At 39.9% G+C, this 25,738-nt stretch overlaps 1 protein-coding gene across 1 annotated transcript; it reads right to left on the bottom strand.

Annotated features, from left to right (window-relative positions):
• Nucleotides 1–3,308: 3,308 nt before the first annotated feature.
• Nucleotides 3,309–16,253, bottom strand: LOC134576993 (indolethylamine N-methyltransferase-like). The gene is made up of 4 exons (XM_063435643.1): nucleotides 16,103–16,253; nucleotides 15,069–15,276; nucleotides 3,578–3,744; nucleotides 3,309–3,487 (listed from the first exon to the last, which is right to left on the bottom strand). The coding sequence occupies exons 1-4, from the start codon at nucleotides 16,251–16,253 to the stop codon at nucleotides 3,309–3,311; spliced, it is 705 nt and encodes a 234-aa protein (XP_063291713.1).
• Nucleotides 16,254–25,738: the final 9,485 nt, after the last annotated feature.

The raw sequence follows: 25,738 nt of genomic DNA, 5'->3' as shown, positions 1-25,738 counted from the left end.
TTCTTTATTCTGTACCCCCCTATCCCTTTTGATCTTATGAAAATAAAAAAACCTAAAATTTGAAAAAAATACATAACTTTAATGTGCACGAACAGAATGACCACATTGAACGTATCCCCAGATAGCTGGGATCTGAGCGCACAATTATACCGAATAGCGCTCAGATCCTATATACACAGTTCAATTGCAATGGAGCCAAAGTCTTTCACATAATTCTTTCGGTATACGAATGGGCTCCATGGGATGGCTATCTGAGGGGGGACTCCGTTCGTATGAAAATATGTACCGAACAGCCTGCCATTCATATAAAATGGAAGAAGGGAGGTCGGCGACTTCAGCGATGTTCGGATAAAAATAGTAGCCGGCTTTAGTTCCATAGAATCGTCGATGAACACCGCTGAGCGTTTGTATGTCCAAAATGGCTGCCGCCTCGTGTTCGGCATACGAATGACGACCACCCAGCCGCCCATTAACAAGGGGAAGTGTCTGCGGTTAACCACAATGTTCTGATGGGGTCAAGAGGTTAACAAGCAGCATACTTCCCTGCTGGGTGGCTGGTTGTTCAGCAGCCTTTCGGCAAACGAAAGGGGAATAACGTGGGGACTGTACGAACAGGGAAATAGCCAAACAAACAGACGAATGAAGGGAGAATAAAAATAATCCACAGACAGATGATTCTGTCACAAATAAAATATAAAAAATGGGAGAAAATAAGAAACGTTTTTGAATTTTTTAGTTCTACGTGACATTTTAACTGTAAATGTCATAATACTGTTTGCTTTTCAGCAATAAAATACACATATTTGTATTCAGCGATGTCTCACATCTAAAGCAGTACCTCCTATGTGCAGGTTTTATGGTGTTTTGGGAAGTTACAGGGTAAAAAAAAATTGCAATACCTTGGGTTATCTACTATTGCAAATGGTATGCCATCATGGGGGCAATTCTCATTCCTGGGCTACCATACGGTCTCAAAGGCAACGTAACCAATCTGGCGAATTTCAATGTGAAAAAACTGAAACGCAAGCCTTATGTGTGACTCTGTAACTTTTGAAAACACCATAAAACCTGTACATGAGGAGACTGAGACTGAATACAAATATTAGTGTTTCAAAACAGTAAAAGATATCATAACAATTATATTATCAGTGTAAGTGCCATTTGTGTGTGAAAAATGCAAAAATGTCACTATTTATCTCATATTATATATATATATTTTTTAAATTCTTTTTATTTATATATAGGTATATATATAGTGCTATATACATATATACTTATGTATATATATATTTATATTATTTCGTTCTACGTGTATTTTGATATCAATATATATATATATATATATTGGTATCAAAATACAGTTAGAACGAAATTACACATATATATACATATTTCATTTATTTATTTCTTATATTTTTTTATTTTTTAACGTATTTACATATTTATTTATCTCATATTATAAATATATGTATATAATTATAATTATATATATATTTAATCAATATCATTCTATGTGTATTTTGATATTATATATATATATATATATATATATATATATATATTAAAACACACTTGGAAAGTGTATGTATGTGTATGTATATACTTAGATCATAAATATAATATATACAAATATATATTTATATATATATGATCTTAGTATATATATAATTTTATTTGAAACTGTTTCAACCTTTTTTTTTTACATTTTACAGCAGCAGGGGGAGTACCTGTCATTCCAGGCACTCCCACTGCTGTGGACGGCTATGCCATCCATGTGAACGTGAGGTTAAATATTTCATATAACTTTAGAACTTTTTATCTTGATCTTAGCCAACTCCACCTCCAAGCAAGCTAACAGGTCTTTCTTATGGTTGCTCAATTGTAGAAGAATTGATACTTCATTCAATTTACAAACTTTTTTTTTATTATTCTAAAAACACACTTATTTTAAAAGCATTAGGACTAGACATGTGCACCAGTGAAATTTTCCTTTGTACATATGATTTCGTACTAAATAAAAATTTAATTCGTCAATCCCGAATTTCGTCAACAAACCATTCGTTTTCTAACGAAATTTGTTAAAAACATTATTTGTTTTTGTCCATTAGGATGGAAACAGCACTGCACATGCGCAAACAAATAAAACAAGGAGGGGGCCAGCAGCGCTACCAGCTTCCTCCTTGTAATAAATTACTATTCGTGACCACCCTGCATTAAAACTTCAGCATCAGAGCTGCACACTGTGCAGCACTATCCCAGGAATCACCTCTAGTGGCTCTCTGAGGAGTGTCTACTAGAGATGTTCCTAGGCTGCAATGTAAAAACTGCCTTTTCTCTAAAAACGCAGTGGTTACAGAAAAAAGCCTACAGGGACAGATATAGACACTGTAACAACTACATGAAGCCATAGTTGTTCTAGTGGCTATAGTGTCCCTTTAATTTCATTTCTAGGAGCTTTACGTTGACTTAAACAATAAATGTAATATAAAAAAATAAAAACTGTATGAAAATTGTAGAGCTTTATTTATGTGAGTTATTTATGTCACAATTTAAATCATTTCAAAATCATCATTATTAGTTGTAATACATTTATTTATTAATATAACAGTTTATATTTTCAACAAGCAAAAGGGTAGATTCAACAGTCCTGCACAAACGCTTACAATCTAAAGAAATGTTCCAAAGAACATAAAAGTTAAAGATTTTTTTTTTTACAACTATGAGAACAAAAAAAGGTAACAATCAATCTATCACTGTTCTGGTTTTCCATGACATATTTAGCTACTTAAATTTTAAAGAGTGAATCTTAACATCGTAACAACGTTGAATAGTTGAATACTTTTTTGAGCACAGAGACTAAACTAAACCAATCCTCAGCTTGGGAAGTGACTTATAACTGCAATGATTTATAAACTAATTGCTGTAGCTGTAAGCCAGTCCACCAAGCCAGTCACTCAGGCAGTTGGGACATTGAGTTCCAGGCTACCTGTGCCAGAGTTGTCCGTATTTCACAAAATCTTGTACTGAGCGCAAGTTCATTCCCGGATAGATATGAGTAGATCCAATAGAAAAAAAAGTAGATCCTGATTTGTAAGTAACTTCTTGCTAGAGATGGTTTGTCCACTACTGTATTGTTCAATTGTCAATAGCAAGCACTAGGAATTTAAAAAAGGTTAAACAAATATATAAATGTATTTTGTTAAGAAAAATGTATTTAGTGTACTAGGTATATAATGCATTCTTAAAAGAGAGAATCCATTTTCAAGTATGCATTCCCTTTAAGATGTAATATTAGGTGAAGTCAAAATTTAAATAACCCCATTGCTCTGTTTTAAAGCCTTAATAAAATACAAATGTTCACAATATATTGAGTCAGTGCGCAGTTTGCTTTCTATTACTTCCATGTGTTCGATAACAAATCCTGCAAATCTCAGAGCCTCCTCTACAGACTTCTTATCAGTTGTTAATATGTGATATTTGCTCCCACCTACAATGTAATATTTTGCATTAAATACTCCAAATAGCAGTAGATGCCCACCCAGTTTTAGCAAGCATGACACTTTTTTCAGGTTCCTACAGAATTCGTCTTGATCTTCACAAACCGCATGGAAAACGTACAAACTGAGCACACAGTCTGCTTTTGGTAGAACGACTGGATCTGTAATGTTTTCCTTGGTGAAATCACATTTTAAAATGTGTGAGATATTTCTTCTTAAAGCGTTTTCCATCTCATTGCCGTTGAAGCTGAAAAATATAACCAGATGGCTAAAAGTTTAATGCATACATACAATGGAGACACATATAACACGTGATCTGTAGCGTGTCTTTAGAAGGAGCATTGATTGGTTCTGTTTTGTTTTTACTTATTTGGAAATAAGTCTTGCCAAATTGTTCAACAAAAATTGTTGTGTTTAAACATATTGATTCATTTGATAGTTGTATTTCGGAGCTGGAATTTCCATTTAGTTTCAGAACAGATTGATGAGTTTGAATACAAATCAAAGGGATTTGTTTCAGACAATCAATGTGTTGAACTTTTTCACAAGTCTAGTATTTGTTTGCCATAACTAAAGGAAATTTTGAAATTCCATATAATATATAATTATTATAACAATGCATGAGGTGAGGTTGTATTACTAAGTTATATTATAATACATAAAGGTTGGACTAACGGAGCTGCTGTGTTTTCTATGTAGATCATATGAGGTCATATTGAAACCCACGTATGCATGTGACCTTGCTAAAGACCAGAATTGATACACCGTCATAAATGATGCTGTTTATTTTCTGTTGAAGCATGTCTTCACAATAAATCAGAATGTATCTTCACAAAAAGTTACATGAATCATCAGTGTGATTGACAGTGAAGACAAATCTTAAGAGCTTCTAATGTTTATTTCTGCAAAGGGGGGTAGAAGGGGTGGTTAACTTTTTCTCTACAAAGGAACTGTATCAGCAACACAGCCACTACAGAGAACTGTTAAAGTATATGTAAAAAAATATTCAAACATGTGTATGTACAGGTATATAATGAAGTAAACATATTTCTTCCTATATTGATGACCTTGATTACCACCTGGATGCAAGTAATGTATAATGATATTATTATTATTATTATTATTATTTTATTATTTATATGTATATATATATATATATATATATATATATATATATGTGTGTGTAAGGGGCAAATAGCCGTATATGGAGTAAGGATCCAGCATAAGCATATGATAGTATAAAGGGAGCAAGTCGGTTGTGGTGTGCCGAGACCGACGATACGGTAGGCCTGTAAATAAAGAGGGCCCACCAAGGAGTAAGAAAGTAAAGTAAATGGAAAGAAAAGAGAACGTGTTGAAATGAGGAGTGGGTGGGAGGGTCATTCTGATGCTGACCTCAAGCGATATGAGTCAGGTAAGGAGTGTCCCTTAAATAGGGGAGTGAATTAATTTAAGTCCCTCCCACAAATACAGGCCAAACGGCCTTAGGGGCCTTAGAGGCAAATAGCCGTATATGGAGTAAGGATCCAGCATAAGCATAGGATAGTATAAAGGGAGCAAGTCGGTTGTGGTGTGCCGAGACCGACGATATGGTAGGCCTGTAAATAAAGAGGGCAAAAATAAATAATCAAAGATTTAATACAGTCAAAAAATATATACACAAATTAACCAGACATTTCCTTAAATGCATTACATTTTTTAATTCCTGGAAGGATTTTGAAGATAGGAATCTAGGACCAAAAGTGGACACCATTTGTTGTGGGTAGGATAGTATGTTATCTCTACTGTTGGTGCGTGTTGACTCGTTTCGGAATGTGGTAGAGCCAATAGGTAATGATATATGTGTTTATGTATGTGGGATCATTGAAGACAATGATCTGTCTGAGTGGTGGTGATGGTAGTGGATTCTGTGGCCTGAGAAAGGCATAGAAGGCAGTGTGCATGGCTGGTAATGGCCGACTTGGTAGTATAATTGAATGGTTGTAGATCTAATAGGTCCGATAAGGATGGAGAAGTTGGATGGCTATTGGTAATCTCTGAGAGGAAGGTTGGGGGAATGGATTCCTGAACACCTCTGAGTATATTCTTGTCTGGTATGATAGCATGAAGTTATGGTAGTTTTGGCTATAGGTTATCCTGTGTTGTTGAATGCCCGTAAATATATAATTAATTGTGTGTAAGATAGTTTAAGGTGGCAAAAAGAAGCAAAACTTAGGAGAAATATTATGACACAGATTGAGCTATGTCGTGTTCCAATGAGATTCTTTAAGCCAGGTGAAAAGCTGTGTTATGCGTTCTACAAGTATGGGACGAAAGTGCTAGGTGGGATAGTGCATGCTATGCTGCATGAATATATCTAATCCATGATTTTGTCTCTGGAACAAAAGAGTGACCGTGACTGTATGGGCGGCTGTAGGAAGCATATTATGAACATGTCTGGAATATAAATGAGACAATTGTCGGCAGGGATGTATACCCCTGCCTGGTACATGAAAGTAAAAGAAATGTGATAAGTGGCCAACCAAGTGAGTTCCCCAGAAATATCATGACCTTATGGATGATGAGTGGCGTTTGTTGATGATATGACATGTGCTTAGTTGTCTGAGTAACAACGGATTGATGACCCTGACCATGATTTACCCCATGCCACAGCAGCTGCTACAATGGGGTAGATCCCCCAAAGGGGCCGAGGTGGTGGAAAAATTTCCAATTCTGGATGCCATGGCCAAGAGCTCCAAAGCAATCATTCCCAGTAGATCGCTGCCAAACCCGTGGTAGACGCGCGCCTGATCATCTGGTTGGAGAAGTGTCAGACAATCCTGGAAGGAACCTGCTTTTACCATGCCAAGTGGTAAAGAAATCCCCCCCCCATGTGCAGGTCTGCTGTTGCTGGGGTATCTAGGGACATCCTCTGATCGTCATGTTGTAAGTGTGGAAAAAAGGGGAAAGTACTCTGGCTGTGAAAGCATGGTCTTGTGGTATGATTGGCATGGCAAAATTAAGGAACCTGGTAGGGATTGTAGTTCCTTGCGGTTGTAAGTACTAAGCAGGAGGTAGTGATTGATGTAATTGAGAATGTTCCCTATTTGTCTTGTGGTAACTTGCGTGTATGGATGTCGGCTCAAGTCGTATGCCCAGTAATGTTATGATAGTGTCTGGGCCTTCTGTTTCTTATGGGTTACTGGGACGCCCAAGTGGTCAACCAGACTAAGCTGCCGTGAGGCTTCTAGTGAAAAATATGTTATCTTTGATCAACAAGAAGTCTTCTAGATAGTGTATGACTGTAAGGACTCTGAATATGTTATCATAACCAGCACAGAGTATCTGTGAATATCGATAGTAGGCTAATCTGTAGCATGAAAGTTGAGCGGGGAAAGGATTGACCATTTTATGCCATGTAAGTGCCAGTGTGTAGGGTAGATGATAGCCGTTTACTGTGTTGATGATATTGGTCTTACTTAACCAAGCTTCAACCCATGCTTGAGTGATAGCTGTAAAGGTAGATCAATTGTGTTGTATAGTAAGGAAACTCCTCGGAGGGTATGAGGGAGTTGAGACTTGGGGTAGCGGAGGTGTGTGGTACCAATAAGTCTATGGTTAGTCTTTGTTTAAGGGAAGATTTCCTTGTGACAATACCAATGTGTTTGTGTTTGGTGCCATGCTGTAAATGGTGGAGATTGGAAAACCCAAGTAAAAACCCCTCTGCAAATCTTGGCTATGAGTGTGTTTACAGCCGTTGGTTCTGTTGTGCTGACTTTAAGTGAGGGCATGCTATACTCCTTGAAGGTGTATTTATGAGAGCCCTTGAAGCTCCAGAGCTTTGTAAATCTACTACAAGTCTGGAAGGGTGATGAGTCAGTAGTGTTGAAAATGCATTGGTGTGTACAGATGGTGAGTATGTTATTTGTAAGTTGTATTGGGACACCTGGTTTGTCATGTGCTAGGAAGAGGTGATTCTTCACCATCTTTTTGAGAAATACTTAAATAACAATAAAGATTGCAATTATTATTTGTACCCAGGGTCTTGTACCGGCTTGCTAGCTAAGCCATAAGGCGAAACGATTAGGCTTGGTGGTTTTTGGTGACTGGTGAGGCCCTGCTAGTTGCCAAGTGGCTTGTGAGGTTCTATCTATGCTTGGCGCGAGGGGATTTTGTGTGGCCACCGAACGTTGTGGCAGGATGTTGGCCTCTCGGTGACAGTAACCAGAACATAGGAAGGGGAGTGACAGGTGAGGCCCTTTAGATGACACAATGCGAGGTGGCTAGCTCACGAGTGGCCCGAGGGGTGTATGCCTCCGAGTATGAGATGGGGTGTTGGCCTCGCGGGACCACTAACCGAAGCGTAATGCAGAGAAAAAAGGGGTAAATACCTATTGGGCCCTAGAACCCTAATTGCCAGTACGCTATTACTATTCCAGGGAAGGTAAGAGATGGATAACTACGTGAGCAGTGGTATGTACCTGGTAGTATGGTATTGAACCTGACAATCCGTATAGGTTTTTTAGTAGTAACTGTAACTTGAATGGATAAAACCGTATGGCATAAGGAAATATGGCATAGACCAAGCTTATCTTAATACGTACAGTATATGTGAAAAGTAAAGTGCCGTGATGTGTAAATATTAAACATCGTAACCATACTGGTTAAATATGTAGCAATCTTAACCCATTAAGTGCCGTATGTACAAGTGAAAAAGTGATCTGTCCCCACCTTGTATGTTGCATGTCCCCTTGCTAGGGGAAAGTCTGTTGTGTGAGCAGCGTGCTGTGAAAAATGTATGTGAACTATATTACCAGTTACGTATATACAGATGCGCCTGCTACTGTGTAATAATATATGTATTTATACCAGATGTTGATATACTACTTGCTATGTGAATTGTTGTATGTCTTATTGAATGGTAGAGGTCAGTGAACATGGTGTTGCAAAATGCAAGTGCACTGGAGATCTGCCGATTGCCCTATAGGTGGCAGTGTAGTTGGATACTGATTGGTATGTGAAATATTGTTTGTCTGTTGACCTATAGGGGTCAGTGTTTTGGTGTTTGTAAAATCCCATGAAAATTGTCAATGTACTTGACAGATCTGTAGGTGGCAGTCTTGATAGAACCACTGTTGGTCTTGATGTGAAATGTAAATTATTGTGAATTAAACCTGAAGTTGAGCCCGTGCTGGAGTTTAATTTATGGTTTATGGTTATGTTTAAAACAATCTTATGTGTAATTTATATTGGCTGGTAAATTGTATATGACATGTGAAGACAGTTTTGCTGTTGACCAGCAGGGGTCAGAAATGCTGATTGTATGGTAAAAATACCCTTTAATCCAAATGCAAGGTTAACGTGAGATTTTGAGAGTGACCTGTAGGGGTCAGTGTGGTTATGTGAAACATTGTTTGTGAGCTATGCCCCAGCATTATAGTTGTATGATAGGGAAATGAACAGTGCCCGTTTGACAATATACAATATGTGAACATAATAGCTTAATAACAGTCATTGTAACAAACCAGTGTTCTGTTCGTGGGTAGTAAACGTGCGAAACGTGTGTTTAGTACAATAGTAAATGCATAAACTAGTTCTCGTTTGATAGAAAATGGCACGAATCGTGAGTCTGGTATGTCAGGGAAACAAAATAAAACGAGCAGTGAGATTCGAAATGCACGCACAGAATTGCCTAGTATATTTAGGCAATTGAAACAGAATGTTTTCCCGTTCGGGAGTATGCTAATGCTTGAAATGAGCCAGTGACAGATATAAACAAGTGAATTTAAACGAATGATATGCATGAACATGCAATGGTTTTAGAACAGACTTAGACAAAATGCAGCCGTAAAGTGACTTACGGTTCGTGAGTCACTTGGACACCATCCACGGCAATTGATTGAAGAAAGAAGGTGGTAGGCCGGAAAAGCCTGTGACTGGATCCTTGACACAGCTCAGCTTAGAAAACCTCATGGAGTAATCAGGTAAAATGGCGTCTGGATGACCCGGAAGTGGAAATCATTCTGATGCTGACCTCAAGCGATATGAGTCAGGTAAGGGGTGTCCCTTATATAGGGGAGTTAATTAATTTAAGCCCATCCCACAAATACAGGCCAAACGGCCTTAATACTTATATATATATATATACACCTTATTTAGAAAATACCGGCACTCCTGGCTTTATAATCAATGTTTTATTGTCAAGGACATCAACGTGTCAGTTCCTCAACAGAACTTTCATCAGGACACTGAGGAACTGAAACATTGATGTCTCTGACAGTAGAAGAACAATATTGATTATAAAGTCAGAGGTGCCAGTATTTTCTAAAGAAGATATTTACCACGTTACTTGGGACCGGGTTTATTTTTCTGACTGGAGGTTGAAATGCAAAAGTTTGGATTTATTTATATATATATATATATATATATATATATATATATATATATATATATATATGGGGAAAGCAGCCTCGCCAAGTGTTCTTGGAGGTGCCTGTTTGCCAGCCTCCTTCCTCAGTACGGGTCATGCACAAAGGCTCATAAAATACCTACTTTGTGCCTTCTTGGCTATTCTGTTCGGTAGTTTGCATTCCCCTCCTATTTTAACATTGTCCCGTTCGACTACCGAACAACCGCACAAAACAGGGACCACCCAGGAGCTTGTTAACACCTATTAACAACTTGGAACATTTCTCACCCATTGTTCGTCTGGGTGGCCGCAATTCCTACGGACAAACACGGGGTGGCGGCCATCTTGTTCGCATGAACGCAGGCAGCAGTTTTTGGGCATGAATCTCATGGAACTCAAATCAGACACAGAAACTCCTGAACACCGCTGGACTTCCATCCTTGCCTGCGTTCGGTTCTATACTAGTTAGAAAGGCACTGTTCAGGTGGGATCGTTCGTCTGGATGAGGGGAACAAGACTATGTTTGGTACTTTATTCATTTTTAAACTACCGAACTAGACCGACCACAAGCCCTGATTCTCTGGAACTATTTTGGGCATGGGACCATGCATGCGGCCAGCCATATAAATGACTTCCAGGAAATTCCTGAACCCCTGAACTGATCTGGCTGATTTGTGGATATGTTGATCATCCAGATCATGGCTATCGGGGATGTAACATTTATGGGGATCTTATGTGTTTTTGGGCACTTTTGGGGTTTTATAAAAATATGTTTTTTTTCTGCCTGGAGATAATTGAGTTAATACAGTATCTGACTCAATTATCTCCCAGGCAGAGGTGAGGGATTGTATGTAGGGGAGTGTCATGCCTTGTAACCTGATTGTTATTGGTCTGTGATTTTGTACATGTTCCATGTGTGAGTGCCCCTTGCACAGGGATTGTCATAAAAGGCCAAGTGTGATCCCATTAAAATCAGTTTACTTCACCCTCAACACGCAGCCTCGTCTCGTGATTGTAGGGAACAGCTATACAAGCTATACCTGCTTTGGATTGCTATAATGACTATAATTACTAGCTCTTGTAAGAGCTACACAGCTATACCTGCTAGACTCCCTGGAGTAGGAGAGGTCCACCCACTGGAAGCTGGATCCTAGGCTTAGGTCCAGGGTGGGTGGAGGACAGCGAGATCCCAGCCAAGCTACGGCGGCTAAGGGGCTATGGTGCTTATGATGTCCAGTGCGGTGCTTATAGTACTCCAGGCTACTAGGAAGTAGTGATAGGCAGAGGCACCTAGTCGGGGTGCCAGGCGGTCCGTCACAATATATATGTATATATGAAACCAAGGGGCTGCACTCACCTGAACATGCATACATGGGGTGCTGCTGTGGGCCAATACACAATATCCAGCATACTCACTTATCCACTAAACAGAAACTTCAATGCTGATAGATTTTATTAGCTTTTTAAAAACACCTAATCTAGGCAAAATAATGGGGGTTTAGTTACATTATATGATCATACATTGCATAAGCCTGCCACAACGTCAATGTACCCCATCTTTGGCAGGTCCTACTCTAACAGCCTGTTTGCTCTTATGAGATTAACCCACTTACTTGGGGGAAAAAATCATCTGGGGCTCTCTGCAGTACACGGCTAAATAGGGCCCTGGAATGAGGAACCTATGACAGGGAGGGGTTCTAAACCAATAAGTTGGCTCCTAAATAAATATATAAAACTCGGGGGATGCACTCACCTGAACATGCATAAATGGGGTGCTGCTGGGGGCCAATTTATACAATACACAAGATCCAGCTCACTTACTTATCCACTAAACAGCAACTTCATTGCTAATAGATTTTATTAGTTTTTTTAAATGCACCTAATCTAGGCAAAAAGAGCAGACACTAGGCTGTTAGAGTAGGACCTGCCAAAGATGGGGTACATTGATGATGTGGAAGGCTTATGCAATGTATGATCATATAATGTAACTAAACCCCCATTATTTTTGCCTAGATTAGATGTTTTTTAAAAAGCTAATAAAATCTTTCAGCATTGAAGTTGCTGTTTAGTGGATAAGTGAGTGCGCTGGATCTTGTGTATTGTATGTATGTACATATATATATTTATAGATATATGAGTGTGTGTGTGTGTTTATATAAAGGGCACAATACACAAATATTTACATGAAGGTCTAGGAATCCAAATATATCTGGGGTAATGCAGAGCTTGGTACTATGGTGTCGATATATAGATGACATACTATTTGTTCAGAAGGAGGGGTGTATTATAACTTAATAATATTAGTGACTAAATTAAGAATCTCTTCACATTTTAGTTCAGAAAGCTTGCATTTTTAGGGATATCACTTTTTGTCACATGTACGCTAAAGAAAGGATAATAGGATGAAAAAAACTTGGGACATAGAGAAACCTTTAGGATAAATAAACTAAAAACCATCTAATCTTGTGGCTTAAATGTTGAAGTTGATTTTTCGTGTCTTGATTAATTTGAAACGTATTTATACCACCTGTGAGAGATTCCCATAACACTTAAATAGTTGTTATTTTTTTATTGTTACATTCTTTTAAATTTATATTTTTTTTTTACTTTTTGTTTTGCTTTTTATTTTTTTTTACTTTTCACCCTTATTCTGCACACATAAAATGTGTGTTTTATTACTTTGCGTCAGGATTACTGTATGATCCAGCACATAGAATTGTGTAACACAGGTGACTGATATGTAACGTATTACCGGGCCTTAGAATAGCCGAACTAACGTATCAAAGAATAGTTAGGAATAGCCAAGATCAGGGTACACAGAAAGGGACACAACGATAAAGGAAAGCCAGAGGTCAGGGATGCCAGAAAACAGGGAAGTCAAAATCAAAGCCAAAGTAAAATAACCAGAATAACCAGAATTAATAACGCGCACTCTCAGACAAGCACTAGGGAAACCACGACAGGGCAATGAGTGTCAGGTTTAATGAGGTTTAAATACCTGTTCAAATCTTCTGATTGGCCCAAATCGGTGTTTGACGCCAAAACTTGCACGCGCTGCACGTGCGTGACGTCATGCGCGAGCGGACGTCGTCAATCGCGTGAGCAGAAGTGGGGGTATATTTTGCCGTGGATCTGCAGCGATCGGCGTCCATTAACATGACGCAAGTGTCAGTCATGCAGACGCAAGGCCGCTGGGTGCAGAGACCGCAAGGTGAGGAAGAATATGTTACACTTTGATAAACTATTCCTGAGAGTTTTGTTTTGGTGAGATTGTGAAATCATTTTCTATGGAACTCTGTACTCATACACACTGATCATTGCTGACCGTTTTATGTCTGTGGAGATTTGTGATACACTCATACACACCGTGATTTAAGTTTACAGTGAGTTTTACTGCTTGGGAACTCTGTGATACACTCATGCACTGTGGGAAAGTGTCATCAAAGTTTGGTTTGGGCTCAAGCTCCTGGTGTCTTTGGAACCTAGAAACCTAACAATGACCCTGTGATAGACACTTCTTAAGCAAGTTGAGGTTTCGATCTATGTTGGGCAGAGCAAAGCCACATAACCTGAAAGAGGTGCATGACGAAAGAAAAATGTTTGAATTTTCCACTCCTACTCCTACTAATTAGACTGGTTGCAGGATTTTCAAAGAACAACCTTTGAATTTGGTATTACAAATATTACAAAAATTAAACATAACAATTAGACATAAACAAGTATATACAAATAAACACACTTAATGAACTTAATGAACACCTTATGTCAAAAGAAGCTGGTCAAATCTTTCCTGAAGACAATGGTTTTTCAATAGGACTACAAAGCTCAGGCATCATTTGACTGATTTTGTTACCAAAAGTATAATAGGGCTATGCACATGGAAAATAATCTATTTATTCATTTTTTGGTACATTGATGATAAAATGTTATCACAATGAACTAACAGCACCCTACATTGGGGAAGCGGCAGACTGTTTTTTGTATTAATTAATTTCACTAATCATACATTAAGAACCAATGTCTGATGGCATGGCTGTGATTGGCCAGTGCAGCATGTGACCCAGCCTCTATATAAGCTAGTAGGGCATGTCTATTAAACAGTGGCTGCTCACTGTTAAAAAAAAAAAATTAAACTCGGGTCCCCCTCCAGAGCCCCCACTCATGACTTGTGAGTTGGGGCTTTTAATCTAAAGGGGGGACCTATTGCCCCCCCGGCCCCCACCCCCGAGCGGCTGGTGGGGGCCCTAAAGTAAAATAATGGGGGGGACCTATTGTCCTCCCCCCTGTCCCTCTCCTTGAGCGGCGGATGATGGCCCTAAATACCAATAAGGTGGGGACCTATTGTCCTCCCCCCTGGCCCCCACCCCTGAGCGGTGGGAGGGGACCCTAAATTAGAATAAGGTGGGGGGACCTATTGTCCTCCCCCCTGGCCCCCACCCCTATTGTCCTACCCCATAATTGGTATTTAGGGCCCCCACTCACTGCTCAGGGGTGGGGACCAGGGGGGAGGACATTAGGTCCCCCCCATTTTTATTTAGGGCCCCCACCCACCGCTCATGGTCAGGGGCCAAGGGGGAGGACATTAGGTCCCCCCAATTGGTATTTAGGGCCCCTACCCACTGCTCACTGCCCACCTGAATAGGGCTATAACATATACAAATCACCAGCAAGGTGATTTGTATATGTTATAGCCCTATTCAGGGTAAAGTATGTAGGGGTTTATAAAACACCCCTTCATGTCTCATTAGAGACGTTTAAACTTTGTCTGATACCAGCAGAGTTTATTGAATGTGTAGAAGCCCTATAAAGGGTTAAATGTTAATGGGTTTATAAAACACCCCTTTCTGTCTCACTTTGTCTGATACCAGCAAAGTTTATTGTATGTGTAGAAGCCCTATAAAGGGTTACATGTTAAAGGGTTTTTAAAATACCCCTTCCTGTCTCACTGGAGATTCTTGGCTGATATCAGCATATCTAATGGCTAGTGTAGGACTCACCTATTGAGGCTTGCCTTGACGTGGCTGGTGAGCTTATATATTCAAATGGCCATTGGAATACAACTAAAGAGCCTCCATTTTGTTTAAACGCACATGGGGATTTAGGCCAGAGCGCAGGTAACGTTCTCTTTGTTTTAACTATAATATTATAGTCAGCAAAAGAATGGCTGTTAGCTTGATCCTTACCTTGAGCCTTGCAATTCTTCCATAATCGATAAGGCATGAGTCCAGTCATAGCTTTCCGACTCCCTATGCTTCCATTTCACTAGTTCCTTCACACAGAGATCACTAAATTCTAAAATAGTGATGTCTCTGAAAAACTCAAAAATAGGCAATAGATGGTGAATATGACAGCCACCAGAAATATCAATCAAATAGTCTCCCGTCATTTGACCTGCATTGAAAAAGTCACGAAATAAAACCATAAACAAAGGTAAAAACTTCTCCAAAATCCTTTTAATCTGTTTTTCACTTAGATTTAATTGAAAGAGCTGAACTTAAACACAGTTTTCTTGATCTTAGCCAACTCCACATCCAAGCTAGCCAATAGGGCTTTCCTATGGTTGCTCAATTTGAGAAAAATTTACTTTTTTTTATATCCTAAAAACACACTTATTTTAGAAGCATTAGGACTATAATGTTTCACACATACCATTGTCTCCGGGTATGCTCCCTATTTAAATTTTTTTACTGTAAGAATACTTCACATAATGCATGTAATTACATGTGGCTAGATACAGATTATATGTTAGGTGAGTTATTTTCTAATCTTTACACATTGCACATTGCTATATATGAAATTATTACTGATTTGTCTTTTTCTCTAGTTCCTAAAAATATATTTGTCATTGTTCTGTTTATACATTGTACAGCAGTGCACAACTGCATAGCACATTTCATTCGCCTGTTCACCAAAGGAAATGTATTTATTTTCATCAGCATAGAGAGATTTCAAATGTTGTAATTTAATTTGCAAACAAAATTCTGGATAAACAGAATCAAGGCACGATCTAAATTTGGTTCATCCAAATCTTTGATTTATGGTTTGTTTGTTTTTGTGGCAGTATTGCTTTTAATTAACCTGGTTAAACTTTTCTTGGCGTGCAATGCACATGTCTACTACACAGGTCCCCTGTAGATTTTAGGTAGGCATTAAATGTAATATAAATAAGAATTTTTAATATTTTTTTTTATGAATTAATGTATTAAACAGAACATACCTTGCCCTGCCACCTTATAAAGCTGTTCCATTGGAAATCTCACAGACTCATCAGTGATATACTTTTCAGATTTTGTAGAATAATATGCATTAAACATATCTGTTGGTTCCCATTCATGGAGATGATAGCGTTTGTGAGAGCTGGGGTCCATTCTGAATCCGTATGGTGGTCTATGAGGATAATGTCACCAGCACGATGCTATATACTTTGTTAATTAACATTGTCAGTTAGCGGATCCTGTTGACTAACTGACACAAGACGTATCATGAGTCACTGCAAGTCAAGATCAACACAGATATATTACAATGTTCTCATGACTTGAACTGATGAAAGGGTTTTTTTTAATTATTCTCAGATAACCTCTTTAATATTACACTGATCTTTAGAGAGTTATCTACTAACCAGCGAAAACTAACCAACTCATAATAGAAATGCAACATTTGATCCACAATACCCTATATTTTGTTATTCTCTTGTCCACATGTGGTGATTTAAGGAATTAATTAAGTTTTTTGGAGCCTTTTTATAAATTAAGAATTCTGGAAAGACTGAAATCTACCTAACTGAAAATAGACTTCTCAAAAATAGAGATGCCATAGATCTTCCAGGGGCTGTCTGCTCTGTAGAGAATAGATGAGATCATAATACCTTGAAAATTATTAACCCTGGGATAGGTCAAATGGTACTCCACCAGCCAAAACGACATTGGCTAGGGGAAACACCTAACCCTATCCCCTAGTTAAAGAAAGATCACCTGGTTGTACTGGTATTTCGGGGGGTAACCCTAGCAACTAGAAATAGAAAAATAAAGGAACAGGATCCCAGACATCCACTCCAGTGGAGGGGGCATATGGAAAATAGTACAACCTAAAGTAGATTAGTAGCAAAACCAAAAATAAATTAAAACAACTTTATCAAAACTAAAAAAGAGAGCTACTATATCTAACAGAGGGTCCTAAATAGGAAACAAGTGTCTGTATGCCGGGTAAGAGGTATTAACCCTATAAGATAGATAAGGAGTATATAAAGCGTGCCACTTAAGTGGGATATCCTACTGGAAGCAGAAACTAATAAGGGGTAGATAGGGAACACAAGGGGATGGTCTGCATCTCACTCAAAATAATGTGTAAGCAGCTCCTTCAGTGGATATCAACCAATTGGAAATTGAAAGGTGAGTATAGGAGAAACACAGAAGCCCCCAGGGGATATATGATAACAAAAGCAAAAATGCCAATATTAGATATCCACAATACCCACCATACCCACCATACCCCATAAAGAATACTTATCTGTCTGTACCTAATACCTCGTCACTGCACAAGGCTAATGCCTACCTAAAGCAAGGACCCTATAAAGATAACTCAATAACACAGTGAAGTGCTACCTAACAAGTTGAAAAGTGCATAATAAAAATAGAATAGAGCTCGACATTTGTTTCAGCGTATTACAACATTGTCGTCAGGGGGAAAGTGATCTGTTTCATCAGGGAGTATTTTTAAATACCCTATAACCCATTAACTGGATCGAAAGCACATTTTCATGCCCAAAACAGTTCCATGGATTTGGGCTGTGCGGTCGGTCTATTTTACACCGGGAAAATGAATCTTCGAACAGGACTTAGTCTCCAGCCGCAGTGTCGAAGAAGGTACGGGTCAGCGTTGTTCGTGCAATTGGGTAGCCGAAAACAGCTCCATAGATTTGGCTGCACACACCGCTGACCGCGTTCAAATACGTTAAAATGGTGGCCACTTTGACGACTTCAGCACTTCGATGACTTCGGCACTTCGACTGCATCCGAAGTGCCAGTTTAAAAGTTGTAACACAAAAAGGCGCAGACTCCATCCACTCTGGGGGCATTGCAAAACGTTCATTAACCTATAAGTAACCTATAAGTGGCTTTTCTTTTATGCATAGCCGATAGTACTGTATGTTTCCCTAGCCCTCAGAAATACCAAAAATGGATGCAACTTTCTGTTAAGCGACAACATTTTACAAAAATGTGCTATGATTTCTAATGCCTAACCTATGTAAATCTATGTCTGAAGATTCGCATGCCCTAGCTGTTATGGCAGTGTGGGCTGTTTGTAACTTTCCCTGCACAACTAAAATAAAGAATTAAAAAAAGAAAAGTTGTAACACTGCTCCAAAGTAATTAAAGGGCCAGGAACAGCATTATAAAAATCCATTATGCCCAAATACTAGAGATGTCCCGAATAGTTAGCTGGCGAATAGTTCCTGGCGAACATAGCTTGTTTGCGTTCGCCACGGCGGGCGAAAATATGCGATGTTCAGTCCGCCCCCTATTCGTCATCATTGAGTAAACTTTGACCCTGTACCTCACAGTCAGCAGACACATTCCAGCCAATCAGCAGCAGACCCTCCCTCCCAGACTCTCCCACCTCCTGGACAGCATCCATTTTAGATTCATTTGGAAGCTGCAATCTTAGTGAGAGGAGGGACAGTGCAACTGCTGCTGATTTAATAGGGAAATCGATAGCTAGGCTAGTGTATTCAGTGTCCACTACAGTCCTGAAGGACTCATCTGATCTCTGTTGTAAGGACAGCACCCCAAAAAGCCCTTTTTAGGGCTAGAACATCAGGCTGCTTTTTTTTTCTGTGTAATCTAATTGCAGTTGCCTGCCTGCCAGCGTGTGTGTCAGGCTCACAGCGTATACTGTGCCCACTTGCCCAGTGCCACCACTCATATCTGGTGTCACAATAGCTTGCATTTAAAAAAAAACAACAATTTTTTGACTGTAATATAATAGCAGTCAGTTTCCATCACACGTGTGCGTTTCAGGGCCTGCCAGGGCACAGTGTCACACCAGTGCAACTCATATCTGGTGTAACAGTAGTGTACATTAAAAAAAAATAGAAACTAGACTGTGAAATAATAGCAGTCAGTTTCCTTCACACGTGTGCGTTTCAGGGCCTGCCAGGGCACAATGTCACACCAGTGCAAAAAACGTTTTCCTATGTAAAAGAACGGTATTCGGGACTTTTACTATGAACGATTCGTTATTTTGCTGTATTTGAACAAGGTAATCGGTTCTCGAACAGTAATCACCATTCTGTTTGAGAACCGATTGTACCTCCCTTGCATGGGAGAATGTCATAAAAGGAGCATTGTGGCAAACCTAGCCATTTTAGGTCATATTGTAGAACATTTAAAAGTTGACAGTTGACAGTTAACTCCTAGAGCCATGAATAAAAATTGGCAGTTGACTCCCAGGCTATGTGTCGTCTGGTCCTTGGGAATGGGAATTATGCTGTGTGTCCTGCCTTCTGTATGCTGAATCCTGATTACCAGAGGAGAGCCCTTGGATTAACCCCTGCCGCTCCGCTACAATTGGTGGCAAGCGACGGGATCCGAACCGCACAGCAGAACGTCATTCGGCAGATTTGGCATGAATAAAGAGAAAGGAACAGTAATTTGTGGAAACCCCAATTCACATGAGAACCGGAATTCAAGGGTATGTGAATTTACCCGAACAGATGGTGAATGGGGACGGATTATACACACTTGAAACGAGCTACATTAAATAATTTAGTAGAAGCAAGGGGAATCATTGCCAGTAACAAAGCCAAAGCCATTCTCGTTGCTGAACTCATGGAGGGAGACAGAGCAGCGGCTGCTGCAGCACCGCCAATGGAGAATACACAGACAGAGTTTGAAAAAGAGTTCAAGAGCCGGCTGGCATTTTTCCCAGGGACGCCCCCTACAGAAACAGTGGAATGGATAATGGCCGACGTGCACGAGTATTTAATGGCCAAGCAACAACCCACCCAAAGATCCAGAGAGGGGTCAGACAACATTGTCCAGGTAAAGCCCAAAATTCCCTACCACGTGTGACGGAACCAATCTCGCCACATTGTTTTGGAGGAGCCTGGTTGCCCGCCTCCTGCCCTGCGACTACGGCCCCTGGACATATTGCTCTATAAAAACTATATTTGGGCATGTAATAATTTATATTACTGCTACTGGGCCTTTAAGGGCCATCCGTGAACTTATTGGGACTTTTGTGATACTGTACCTTTAAGACTGTGGAACATAGTACTTTAACCCTGCCTTTAAAGCGGCACTGTCATGCCGAATTCCGTTTTTTTTTTAACAGCCCTCCCGCCTCAACTACATCCAATCGACCCCCTAGTTACCCCCAAATGCCCCTAAGCCCCCCACATTACCTATTTTTTATTCTTTATTTTCTGCCCCGATCTATATTCAGGGCGCCGCCATCTTTGTGTGGGTAGGTGAAGTCCCTGTGGGACACGTCATCTGCCCACACTACACAGACTGTAAGATTCCCGCACATGCCCAGTGAAACACCTGGACATGCGAACGGGAATTTCACCTATTCATTCATTCATCAGACAGACAAATGAATGAATAGAAAAAAATCAATTGAACAAACTAACACTGAGTGTCAGTGTTAGTTTGTTTGTTCGGTTTATTACAAGGAGGGAGCTACCGGCGTGCAGCTCCCTCCTTGTAATATGTAACTATAGAAGCGGCAGGGAGCAGTGCTCCCCACCACTTCATAAGCCCCCCAGGTCCCCCCTCACTCTATGGGGGTCAATATGACCCCCATAATAGCACAAGGGAGATTAAAATCTCCCCAATGCCCCTACTCGCTATATCGCGAGTAGGGGCATGTCCACTAAACAGTGAGCAGCCTGTGGCTCACTATGAGTTAACCTGGGATATAGATATGCAGTATTCATCTGATTGTTCGGTAGAATCACTCCATTCAGTATATTGAGTGAAACTACCGAACAACCAGACCACCCAGGAATAAGTGTGCCTCCAATTACTGTTTGCAACAATGTTGCAAACAGGTAATTGGCAATCTATGCAATGTATTCTGTGTCCTCTGGGTGGCCGCAATTCGGGAGCCGAACACGTGGCGGCGGCCATCTTAAACTACCGAACAGCGGTGTTTTGCCGTCGAGTGTCTGGAACTGAAATCGGACACTCGACTAGGCAAGCACCGCTGAGACCTCCAGACTTCCAGGATTTCATGGGGAAACTACCGAACGGCCCGCCGTTCGGTAGAAAGAAACTCACGAACTAGGGGATTCATGCGAATTCCCCTTAGTCTCTATAACACCAGTAATTTGTCTGTTTCATTCCCTTTTCTGTGACCGACCGCAGGGCCAAAATGCATGGAACTGTTTTCGGATACTTTACCCATGCGGTCGGTCAAATCTTTGGAACCCCATATCTCCCGAACTGTTCATCCGAATGACTTGAATTTTGGATATGTTTCCCCCCTGAATAAGGGCGTACCCCCTGTTTTTGGGGTACATCCAGAACTTGGCTGGAAAAGTGTACCGGATAATTGGGTTTAATGTTATCTGAGGGGAGGGGATGTGTGGGCTGAACCATGTATGTGATTGGTTATTTTATGCCTCCCCCTGGGTGGGGCCTGTATGTGTACTCATGTAATAAAAACCAGGCTGGGTGCCCCAGCACCTCAGACCACTGCTTGACCTTCAACACGGAGCCTTGTCTCGTTCTTGGGGGGATTCACTGTATGCTGCTGGAGATTGACTGCTAGGAGTGTAAGCTGATATCTGCTTTTCCTGTTCGTCTGCTAGCAGCTATTCGTGAGGTTCCAGCTGGAGTGCTACCTTATTCCCTGGTATGCAGTTCGGGAGTTTGGTGCATTCATTTATATCCGAATTCGTGAGTTTTGGTGCTTTTACAGTAGCTGTGCCTTTTTGGGAAAAGGGGATTATCGCCTAAACTGATTTTTCCCCTTTTATGCTGAAACGGTCCGTAACACCACGCGTTCAAAATTTTTGTGGACACAGAGGACATTGATGGATACTTGCAAGACTTCGAGAGGTTATGTCAATTGCATGACATCAGCGCAGCCGACCAAGTACCCCTGCTGGCGGGCAAGTAATCAGGCCGGGCAGCCGAGGCCTGCGGCAACATGCCAGATGAGGACAGCAGGGACTTACAGAAAGTGAAGCACGCCATCCTGACCAGGCATGCCATCACCCCAGAGGTGTACCGTCAACAGTTTCGGGAACTGCGCAAACAGGACCGAGATTCACACACGGAGTGGGCACACCGTCTGACCAGGGCTGCCAAGGGATGGATACAAGCAGCTCGAGCCACTACCATGGAAGACATGCTGCAACTGCTGTTATTAGAACAGTTCTTTGGGGTCTTTCATGCTGTCGTGCCTGTTAAGGGACCCTCGTATAAAAAGGCTGAAGGAGAACGACCTGTACTGGGTGTCCACGCTACTAGACCCCCGGTATAAGCAGACAGTGGCGGAAATGTTACCGAATTACAAGTCAGCAAGGATGCAGCATTTGCAAAATAAATTAAAAGGTATGCTTTACACAGCGTATAAAAGTGATGTCACAGCACAACGGGAATCTTACAGGGGAAGAGGTGAAAGTCATCCTCCTCCGACGACGACCACGCCATATCTGCCAAGTGACCCTATGTAGGGGGAACAGTCTCTATTCTGCTCTGTGTCAGTGTGTTTCAAGGATCCTTAGGACAGGTGTCAATCCACATCTGCCAAGTGACCCTATGTAGGGGGAACAGTCTCTATTCTGCTCTGTGTCAGTGTGTATCATGGTCTCTGAGGACAGGTGTCAATCCATACCTGCCAAGTGACCCTATGTAGGGTGAACAGTCCCTATTCTGCTCTGTGTCAGTGTGTATCATGGTCTCTGAGGACAGGTGTCAATCCATATGTCAGGTGTCAATCCATATCCATTGTGATTTAGGAATGTTAGGTGATTTCTGCCCTTTATGGATTAAAACCAGACTCTGCATCAACTGTGTAATTTTCCATGGGAGTTTTGCCATGGATCCCCCTCCGGCATGCCACAGTCCAGGTGTTAGTCCCTTGAAACAACTTTCCCATCACTTTTGTGGCCAGAAAGAGTCCCTGTGGGTTTTAAAATTCGCCTGCCCATTGAAGTCAATGGTGGTTCGCCCGGTTCGCCGGTTCGCGAACGTTTGCGGAAGTTCCCGTTCGCCGTTCGGGAACCGAAAATGTTGTGTTCGCGACATCACTAATTACATACATTGTAATCACACTTTATATTTACACTGCATAATATTTTTGCACTATTGTAAGATTTTTGTGGATACTGTAGATTTGCATTTGGAAAGTTCACTGTATAAGGATATTGCACTTTAAAATGATATTGCACATTGCGCTTTCAAAAGTTATCACAGAGATACATAATTCTGTCTTAATGACACAGCACACCTTTTTAAATTTTTATTCACTTTTTTCATTTTATTGGGTTTCATTTTGGAGGGGTTTTGGCACTTTAAAGGGGCAGCTTTATTGTTAGTAATTATTTGTGTGTGTGTATGCAAATCAGCGTGTGGCAAGTGTGAGTGTACATATGAATGGGGTTTTATGTATATGAGGCTGTATGTGTGTGAAGTGTGAGTGTGTATGTATGAACATGTTTATATAGGAGTCTCTGTATGTGTATATGCATTTATTTGTGAGTTTGAGTCTCTGTGGATGTACATTAATGTGTGTCCCTGTGTACGTTTGCATTTATATATTGCCTACTTATTCAGCAGTCCTTTACAACATCATCAGAAGTGAGGATCTCAGCCAACCAAAATGCTAGTGAAGCATTGCATTGGCTGAGATTGTCAATTCTGATAATCTCAGCAAAGAAGACAGAACAAGGGCAGAGCAAAACGCAGCCCTGGCCAATCACCATCTCTTCATAGAGTTGCACTGAATCAAAGTTAAGCGTCTGAGCTACAAACTGTACAGCACTGCCCCAGGAAGCACCTGTAGTGGCCCTCTGAGGAGCAGTCACTAGAGGTGTGTTCCTAGGCTGCAATGCAGGCTGTGTTTACAGAAAACAGAAAACAGCTTGCAGGGACAGGATTTAAACATCAGAAAAACGACATTAAGCCGTAGTTTTTCTGATGATTACAGTGTCCCTTTAATTACATCCCTTTAATTTACTTTCTAGAAGTTTTATGTTGACTTAAATAAGCTAGTTTTATTCTCCTTGTTTATTCACTATTTTATTCCTAATTTGTTTCATATATTTTTTAAGTAATAACTGTATTGAACATCATGCATTCTATAAACATATATTCCAATATTGTTGGCTTCTTTTTCCATGTGCATTCTCGTAAAACGAAGACGGTATAAAATAAAATCAAGTTGAAGACAACAATAAATTTAAAATAAAATAATAAAAACTGTTTTAGATTGTATAGGGCTTCATTTGTGTTGGTTATTTATGTAACAATTTAAATAATTAAAACAATTATCATTATTAGTAGTAAGATATTTATTTATTTATTTATATAACAGTATATATTCAATAAGCAACATAGTAGATTTTGACAGTCTTGCACGAACGCTAACAATCTAAATAAATGTTCCAAAGAACATAAATGTTTTTTTTTTCTACAACTGTGAGAACAAAAAAAGCAACATTCACTCTATCACTGTTATGGTTTTCTCTTACGCAGTTGGGACATTGAGTTCCAGGCTACCCGTGTCAGTGTTGTTTGTATTGTGCAAAATCATGTACTGAGCGCATGTTCATTCCCAGATAGAGATAAGAGCAGATCCTATAGAAAAAAAATATGTAGATCCTGATTCATAAGTAACTTCTTGCTGAAAGAGGGTCTGTCCACTACTGTGTTTTGCAATTGCCAGTAGCAAGCACTAGGACATTTAAAAAAGTTACATTTAAGTTATTTTGTTAACAAAAATGTATTTAGTGTGTTAGTTATATAATGAATTCTGAAAAGAGAGAATCTATTCTCAAGTATGCATTCCCTTTAATATGGAACGTTAGGTGAAGTCCCATTTTAAACAACTACATTTATCTCTTTTAAGGCCTTAATAAAAAACACATGTTCCCAATAAGTTGTATAATTGCGTATTTTGCTTTCTATCACTTCCATGTGTTCGATAACAAATCCTGCATCTCTCAGAGCCTCCTCTCCGGACTTCTTATCAATTGTTAATAAGTGATATTTGCTCCCACCTATGGTGCAATATGTTCCATTAAATAATCCAAATAGCAGTAGATGCCCACCCAGTTTTAGCAAGCATGACACTTTTTTCAGGTTCCGGCAGTATTCATCTAGATCTTCACAAACCGCATGGAAAATGGCCACACTGAGCACGCAGTCTGCTTTTGGTAGAACGACTGGATCTGTAATGTTTTCCTTGGTGAAATCACATTTTAAAATGTGTGAGATATTTCTTCTTAAAGCATTTTCCATTTCATTGCCCTTAAAGCTGAAAAATATAACCAGATGGCTAAAAGTTTAATGCATACATACAATGGAGACACATATAACACGTGATCTGTAGCATGTCTTTATAAGGAGCATTGATTTGCTCTGTTTTGTTTTTACTTATTTGGAAATAAGTCTTGTCAAATTGTTCAACATATTTATTAGAATTGGGCAAAGGTTCGGTTCGTCCATAAACATATTGATTCATTTTATGGTCATATTTCTGAGTTGGAATTTCCATTTAGGTTCAGAACAAATTGATGAGGGGTTTGTTTCAGACAATCAATGTGTTGAATTGTTTCAGAAGTCCCGTATTTGTTATATATATATATATAGCATCCAAGTAGAGAGCACTCTGGAGTCTT

Source organism: Pelobates fuscus, chromosome 11 (genome assembly GCF_036172605.1).
Source record: "Pelobates fuscus isolate aPelFus1 chromosome 11, aPelFus1.pri, whole genome shotgun sequence".
In the NCBI taxonomy this organism is placed as follows: Eukaryota; Metazoa; Chordata; class Amphibia; order Anura; family Pelobatidae; genus Pelobates; species Pelobates fuscus.
This window is presented reverse-complemented; position numbering and strand designations above follow the sequence as displayed.